Source organism: Accipiter gentilis, chromosome 13 (assembly GCF_929443795.1).
Source record: "Accipiter gentilis chromosome 13, bAccGen1.1, whole genome shotgun sequence".
In the NCBI taxonomy this organism is placed as follows: domain Eukaryota; kingdom Metazoa; phylum Chordata; class Aves; order Accipitriformes; family Accipitridae; genus Astur; species Astur gentilis.
In genome coordinates, this window is record NC_064892.1 from 6,399,554 (window position 1) to 6,408,374 (window position 8,821).

General features: G+C 42.1%; 1 protein-coding gene across 1 annotated transcript in view; it reads right to left on the bottom strand.

The window, feature by feature from the left end:
• The window catches only part of DNAJC3 (DnaJ heat shock protein family (Hsp40) member C3), a 37,669-nt gene extending 30,126 nt beyond the window's left edge, over nucleotides 1–7,543 (bottom strand). The window contains exons 1-2 of the mRNA XM_049815745.1: nucleotides 7,373–7,543; nucleotides 932–1,042 (exon numbers count right to left, since the gene is read on the bottom strand). Coding sequence (XP_049671702.1) covers nucleotides 932–1,042; nucleotides 7,373–7,454 — 193 coding nt within the window. The 5' untranslated portion in view covers nucleotides 7,455–7,543. The remainder of the gene's footprint in view (nucleotides 1–931; nucleotides 1,043–7,372) is intronic.
• Nucleotides 7,544–8,821: the final 1,278 nt, after the last annotated feature.

Consider the following 8,821-nt stretch of genomic DNA (forward strand, 5'->3'; position numbering starts at 1 on the left):
ACTCAGAATCGGCAGATATTTCATTTACATATCACTATTAGACCAAGGCATAAATAGAAAAGTCTCTGCAGTATGACTCATTAATGTGTAACACCTTGGTATTATTCTTCTCACAGAGAAAATGATGCACTTGTACACTTTATAACAAAGTCCAACAACGTAAATTAAAAAAAAACCATGCAATTGAGAAGTTGTAGTGTTAGTGGACACTGCTCTTCACTGGTGCTGTCTGTCTCTACACTTCAATTAACAGATCTTAACAAGCAAAGTTGCTTTAAAATTTATAGAAACAAACATTTAACTCCTCAGTTCGTTGAAAATGCAGAACACCAAAACAAGAACTCACTCACTAGTTGAGTATGAGAGAGGGACAGTTAATACACTCTTCAGTTAATATACTCTTCACTACCAGTTCAGTATCTCAAACTTGCAGCATCAGTTTCACTGAGGTTATCACCCACTTCAAGATTTAAAAAAAAAAAAAAAAGAAAAAAAAAAGCCTGTTTTAAATGTTGAAATTGTTACAGTGCTGAAGAGAAGAAAGCATGGATAAACTCAACCTTTCAAAGACATACTTTGAAAAATCTTATAAAGATGAAACCTAATCTCAATGGGATTAGATACACGGAATACCTCAAACGATACCACAGTCAATTATAATTGCTTTCACACAGCTAGCTTGCAGAGCAGCAGTGACGTAGTGTTCATGTATCATATAGTTAATTTAATAGTTTCTTTTACCAAAACATAAATATTCTACTGCATCTCTGTTGGCTCCTGTCCAAACTGCTGCATAAAGGTGCCCCAACTTCTGTGACACATGGAATGCAATTTGCAAGAAAGCAGGACACTTAATGAAGCAAATAGTAGGACAAAAAAACCCACACCCAAAGGTATTTCAGTGCAAGAGTCACTTTCATGAGATACATACCTATAGCCGCATGAAAGTGAGACAAAGCATCTGCTAGCTGTCCAGCAGCCAATAACTTCTTTCCCATTTCAAGTTGTTTATCTACTTCTGCATTTATTCCACATTCAGCTCCTTAAAGAACAACAAAAAGATCAAGGTTTTGAATGACCAGTTTGATTACACCAAATGCATATAGTGATAATACAATACATAAAGTCAGATCTTCTCATACTAAAACAACCTGCAGCCTAGTAAACACATAGCACATCTTCCCTGTCCCAAAAAGGACGTTGAAGTAAATAAACACTGTAAAGCACCACATTCCAAGAAGGCACCAAATATGCATTTCTATGCCTGTCTATACATTCAGTAACATACTTTCGCACATCAAGCTTTATACATCAACTATAAAAACAGTTTCATAACATTTCTGTATGGGCTTTCAATTTCAAAAGAATCTGAAAAAACACTTATAATGCATATACAGCAAATATAAAAAGAACTTAAGTTAAATTTCATGATGCTACTGATAACTTAGGACTCAACTGAGAACTGTTAGCTACCTCAGAGGTTGGCTTCTCATCTACTGCACTTTTGTCTCGTCATTTCCAAGGCAGACTGTTTCCAGAGCACAAGTTTTGATACGAAAGATTAAAATTCTCACTCCCTTTTCATTTAACCGGTAGTATGGACATCTTACTAAACTGGTATGTTTTTTGAAGCGCCAGTTTTAGTTTAAAGCTAATAAATTGCTGCTGCTCAACCAACAGGGAAAGACTATTGTTGAGAAGTAAGTAGCTGAGTGCAAGTACACACTGTACATACATCAACTCAGGCACAGAGGTTTTTCATTAGTACTGCTTCCAACATTCTTCAAATTAGGACAGAACTTCACTACAACTTACCAGCTTATGACTATTAAAACTTTCACACTATAAACAGTTTTCTTTTACTAAGAGCATACCCGATATATAAATTTAAGCACAGCAATATATTAAAATCCTGAATAAATACATCACATTAGGAAACAATGAACTACAACTACTAGGAATCAATTTCTTTCACTCAGGTTTTGTATCGAGCTAGTTCAGATAGGCACTTGAATTAATCTTAAATACAAAAATGCAGCAGCACTTTGAAGTCCTTTCGTAGAGTCTGAATAAAAATGTTACACTACACAGACTGAACGAAAATATATCAAAAAAATCTCACACTGAAAGGTGATTAAACAACAAAGTATTTGTAATGAAAGAACAGTAATTTCTGATCACCAAGATTTTAGAACTAGCAGCTCTCACCACCTGGATCTTAATTTAATTTTCCTTTCCTACTCCTTAATACAGTTCCTAATTCTTTTAATTCCACATTATAAGAAAATCATTGAGCTGTCTAAACTAAAATGAACAAGATGCCCTCTGTATCCACTGGAAAAAGCTCCATCTATTAAAAGATTGATAATAATTCAGCAAAATGGATTCAAGGGCTTCAATTCAATAATTTGTTTCAGAACAATGACAGCAAACAAATTCCTTTTTCTAATTAATGGAAGTTACTTTATAAAATAAACCCCAAATCTCCAGTCAGTATTTTTTTTGTTTGTTTAAATAGATGAAGCTAAGATTGTAATTACTTAACATGTAGTCAATGTGGGGATCTTATGAAAGAATGCATTTTAAAATCCATTCTAGGTATGTATAGCTCTAATTAATATACTTTATATATTATTATATATATACACACAATATAAAGTATACATAATATAAATAGAGCCATCGATAGTGGAGAATTATCTATTGACAGTAATTTTTTCACACGCAGTATTCTACTTCAAGGTAGCTTTTATGTGAATGTCCAATTTTCAGAAAAATGAAAATTCCTCTTTGCCATTTTGCTGCTTTAGCTTAAAGCTTTGATCACCAAGTAGTCCAATGTCCTCTAAAATGACAAAACAAGCACTGGAGGAAAAAAACCCCACCAACACCACAAGAAAAACAAAACAAAACTGGAAAACAAACGCACTACAAATTTCCCTGGCTTTGGAAGTATACTAGCAACAAATGAGGTATCAAACCACAAACAGACTGAAGTTTTTAACATGAGCTAAAACAAAGAAAAAATTCTTAAGCGTCATCCCTCCTGTCTCACCACACATATTGGAGTGATATCCTGGAAGTGGGCTGTAAATTACTCTTCGATGAACCTTCCATCCACCTAAATATGGCATTCAATTTTCAGAGTCTAAAACATCTGAAGAAGCATCCTTGTTTCACAATTAGGCACACCAGGATACCTCCAAGAATAGATTTTCCACAATAAGATGTACCTATACAATTCAGTGTCTTTCATACACATTATGTTCCGTACAGTTTTACAGCTACATAATACTTTAGGCAGGAAAGCCATCTTTTTCAAGGAAAATACTTAAGATAATAAATAAAGGAAGTGAAAAAGGTGACCATTAATAGTAAACAGGTAAGTAATAAAAGCAGGAGCAACACAGATAAAGAAATAAGGCAAACTGTGAAGGACTATAGGTACTCTGCAGAACACGACTAATTACACTAGACATACATTAAAACTTGGCTCTGAAAGTTGCTGAACATCATGAACTGATGTAAGAATCTCCAGAAGCAGCCAGCGTAACCATGATGCAAAGTGACATTTACCGTAACTACTCAGGAACACTGTATGCTGACCCGATAGTTGGGCTGTTTGTTCATATAAATCTATTGCTTATTCATTTTCTGGCTGTAGGCAAACAATTGCTCTAAATAAACCACCCCACAGTAGACATCTGAAAACTGTTAACATAGACACAGGAATCTAAGGACTCAAATTCTCTGTAACCTCTTTGGATATCTATTCACTCTTGGGTCTGGGAATGAACATAAGGACTCAAGTTCAACCGGAGGAAAAAACAAACCAACCCCACAGAGCTCTTTCCAACAGATGGACAGTCATTAGTGAGTTGGATATCAAGGGCCCAGCACTACAGCTGAAGTAGCTTTGTATGCTCCAGCAAGAAAATAAATTTATGCAAGAGGTATGCAAGCATACTGTTTATTTTTAAAACCGCTAAGTATTTTAATTTTAATATTATTTCTAAAGGCTGCCTAATTGTTATCTGTTCACCAAGGATCTTAAACAACCACACACAAGAGCCCCAGCTGTCAAATCAAGTCAGATATTCCGGATTAATTCAGAGTCTGTAGTCCTGGCACTAATGCAAGAGGGGAGGAGGGAAAGAAGAAAAAAAAAAACACCAAACAAAACCAAAACACAACAACAGAAAAACCAAAACCACCCAACCAAACCCAAACTACTCCCAGGTAAGAACTGGTACCAGCCCTGACAACTCAAAGGAAGTCAGGCAGAAGGCACGTGAAAGATAAGCAGGTGCAGCTAACCTGTTTTTCCAGTTAAATACACTCACTTCAAATAAATTATAACTTCCTCATAGGATTTTTGTTTTATTAGAATAACTAGTGCTAATATGTGGTACCTAAGTATACAAACTTCAACTCTATCCTCATATAATCAGTCACATCCACAGTGTAAAAAGCTTAAGAAAAGCCTCCAACTTGAAAACAGTTTTAAGATTTTACATTTGCCTACACACTCCTCTTTATCCCCTGTAGAATTTCCTCCTACTTTTTTTTTTTTTAAATCTTGACACCAAGCTGGGTAACAGAACTATGAAAATAAACAGAATTAGTTCCAACTGTGTACCAGAAACAGAATTGTTTCAAAGACAAAAAAGAAACATGCATGTTGCTAATCTTAATTGCAATGATCTAAACTTTTTTTTTTTAAACACATAAAAGAGGTTGATGATTGTCTTGTCATGCGAGTGCGACATCCTGCTTTTGGGGTGTTTTTTGATCAGAATGACCCCGTGTTTAGCATAAAAAAAAAAATCTTAAGTTTGCTGTTATTTTTAAACAGGTTTGGGCTTTGTTTTTATGTGTGTTTGCAAGTATGTTTTTCAAGGACAAGACTGAACAAAGCAAGAAGTGGACAAGCAACCACAGTTTCAGGAGCAATAAGAAAAGGCCCACAAGGAGCCTCAGGGCATCCAGTTGAGCCCTGTGTACCTTCCACCCATCAAGTTTTTACACCCTCCGTTTGCAAAGAAAGTTGGTAAATATAGCTAAGACTGGCAAACCAACAAGCCACCCCCACCTCCCCAAGTATCCTTTGCTATTTGAGGGGGGAAAAAAAACAAACAAAAAAACAAACCACAACCTCCCAATCTCAGGACAGAAACACAGGGTGTGGGGGATAGGGGCGAGAGAAACACTTAAGGCTAGCGGTCTGACAGTAACAAACTGAGCTCTGTATGCTCAAAGCCCATATCGTCTTTCCCTTATTTCCGTTCTTTTACTACTAGGAAGGAGAGGGGGAAGAGGAACAATACTCCTCTACCCTCTCAGTTGCCTCTTTTTGTTGCAGTTAGTGTGGACAAACAGCCATGAAGGATGAATCTCCCCAAGAGGTGATTTGTGTCAAATGAGAGCTTATTCAGTGCAAGTCGGGGTATTTGAAGAGGAGGAATTCAGGAAACACAACAGTAAGGGCTGAACTGCAACCTGCCACATCACCAAGTATTCAAAAACCTTTTTACTGAACTTGTTTACCAGCCAGATATAAATTAGTATTCATAGATATCAACAGTAAGATACAAAGTTAATACAGGCCACTGTTCCACTGAGTCATTAATCAGATGGCACAAGGTAGATTTCTATTATCAAGACAGCAAGATGCAAATTTAAATGTGAATCCGAACGCCCTTGAGTTCAAAGACGAGTAATATTGGGGAAAAAAAAAAAACCAAAACCCAGATACTTAATGTAACCCCCCTAAATTCCCTAACTACGTACTCTGGAAATTTAACTCATGAACTAAAACATTTGTAAGTTCAGTAAGTAAGATCCAGAACCATCACTTCTCAGTCTGTTACTGTACTGTACATCTTTATTAATTGAATCTAAGAAAATATATCCCAAATGACAAAATGTGGCTTTGTCCACACAGCCATTAAACCATATACTTGAAATAGGTTGGCAAATCCAAGCAAAAAATCCTCAGCAGGAACATCACTGCCACAATCTTAGGGAAAAAGTAGTATACTTTGACCACAATTGTTATTTTTCCTCTAACACTACCAGAATACACATCCCAAAAAGGAGTTCAACACCACAGTATGTAGCCTTATACTACAGAGCATCTCTGCCACAGTATGTTCCTGCTGCCACTCGGCCAGCTGAAGTATTCATCAGTTTAGCACATCGACTGAATTTCTAATGTCAAACCCGGGTCAGTCTTAAGTCTACGGGACTTATTCTGACTATTGACAGCTTCAGTTCCACTTCAGTCTGCCACTGCCAGTTAAACAACATTCCTCAGGTGAAACTCTGACTACGTGCACAATTGTACAACCAAATTATAAATTTAACAGGAGCTTGTGAATAAAAGTTTGGCCATACAGGTGTTGCTGACAGCATACTCTGAAAGTAAACAGGCCACACGAAGGGCAGATAAACTTCTCTGCTGAACTTCAAATACTAGTGGTGAGAGGAAAAAAAGTAAACAAACCAAAATCCACAACAAAAAACCATAAACGAACGCAACACCACTGACAAAAGCATCAGAAAAGGTGTAGGTCTGGCACTAATAATAGCTGCAGCAGAGGAGGACCACTGAAAAAAAGCCTTTGAACTTGGCAACTGCACAAAACTCATAGAGAAGTGAGAAATTCAAGGCCAGTACGGACCTGGCCAATGCTGTCACGCAGTTGCACTCGAGGACAGGACGGTATTTCCAAGCCCTCACAGTAGCTGGCACCCTATCAGCAGGCCACGGAAAACGAAGCGCACATCAAGCCACCTTAAACAGCACGGCCAGAACTCAGATTAAAAACAAACAGGTTACGAGCAGCGTAACATTACACACCCTTCGCGACAGCCCTGATGAGGTGGCAGTCCTCTACCTCCTTCTTCCTCACACCCGTTCCAAAAATACTCCCCCACCTCTCCCCTCCCCGGGACGTCCACCGGGGGCGTCCCCCGGGCCTCCCCCCGGCCCGGCCAGCCCAGCCCAGCCCCTCGCAGCGCCTGCCTCAGGCCCTCCGGCTTCCTGCGGGCAGGCCGCAGCCCCGCCGGCTCCGCTTCGCTTCTCCACCGGCACCTCGGCCCAGGCGGACACCCGCACACCCCCAACCGCCGCCACCGCCGCCCGGAGCTCGGAAGGAGGGAGGGCGACCGGCTACCATCTCCCCCCCCCCACCCCCGGCCGAGCACCGCTGCGGGCCCAACCGCCTCAGGCTCGCTTGCCCCACGCCGGGGACGCGGCAGCCGCCCCGACCGCCTCACACACCCCGGGCCGGGCCGGGCCGCAGCTCGCCCGCGCCCCCTCCCAAACCGCCGGCAGCCAGGCGTCGTCCCTACCCCGGCCCTGGCTCACCCTGGTACTGCAGGTCGAAAAGGACGAGCAGGAGGGGCAGCGCGGAGCCCAGGCGGCCGGCGGAGGCCGCGGGAGACACCATCTCCGCCGCCCCCGTCCGCGACGCCCGCGGCGACAGCCCGGGCCGAGGGCTCCAACTTCTCCGGGGTGGGTCGTGGGCGCCTCTGATTGGCCGCGCCCGCCCGCCCGCCCCCTCGGCCGAACGTAGACGGGGGGTCGGGCTGCACGTCCGCTGCCGTCACGGAGCCTGCGCGAAAGGGAGGGGTTTCTCCCGCACGCCCTCCCCCCACCCCTCCCGCGCATGCGCAGGAAGGCGGGGCGACGGCGGCGCCCACAGCCGGGTGCCCTCACAGGAGATGGCGGCGGGGCAGGGAGCCGAGCCGGAGGGTGCCCATCCGCCTCTGTATTTGTATGTCGTGTCTTTTCGCCTACCCCTTCTTACCGCCGCCAGGCTTCTCCGGGGGTGAGGAGGGCTTTGTTCCAGGCCGGTTTTAGCCCGTCGGAGGGTGCTCTGCAGGTGCTGGCAGGCCTGGAGAAGGAGGCGGGCTGCTTGGCCCCCGCCAGCCGGGAGTGAAACGGCTGGCGTAGGGGCTAATGGAATGAGTTTAACACTTGTCAATATAAAGGGCCACTTCTTGGGGTGCGATGGTTGCCGTTATCCTTCATTTTCCAAAGCCGGTATCTCTGGACTGCTCCTGGTAGAAAAATGGGGCAGTAAGTCACAAGTAAATTGATCCTGGTTCTTTATTGCTGTGGCTGACCTAGCCATAGAGCAGAGGAAGGCAAGTCAGCTTTAAAACTCTGCTCGGCTGTCCCTGGGGGACAACCCTGTTCTCCCCTGAGGCAGAGCAACAAAGCCAAGATAGTCAGCATGGCCCTAACTGTGTGTTGACCTCCAGGCATGCCAAAAAAGTATTAGGGAATTTGCCAGACTACAGAAAAATCAGTATTTTCATGCTACAAGTTTGTATCGTATTGGCTCTGTAAATGGAAAGCAAAGCCTGTGTCAGATAGCCTGCAATCTAACACGTGTTTTTGCAGAACTCACTACCTTTTTTACTAGGGAAAATAAAATGTATTTTTAGTTACCACAGAAAAACTAATCTTGCTTCTGCCTAGTTGTTCATAGGTTGAAATTACCTGCTTTGTGTTGTTGGATAAACAATGCATATTAGGGGCATATTGTATGTCCTACCCCACCAATGTAAAAAAACCCTTGTTGTCAGCAGAAATCTGCTGAGAAAGTAACAAACGTAAGGCTTGAAGTCCGATTTGGCAACCACAGAGGTTTTTCATTCCTTAGCTACTGTCGCGTTACCCTTCTCACCTCAGATAATGTAATTTACAAGCTTTTCTTGAAAGATCAGTCTGAAAAAGGAAAAGTAAGTTATCCCTCCTGAACGTTTAATTTGGAAGATGATGCTTCAAAGGGATCACCTTGAAATCTAA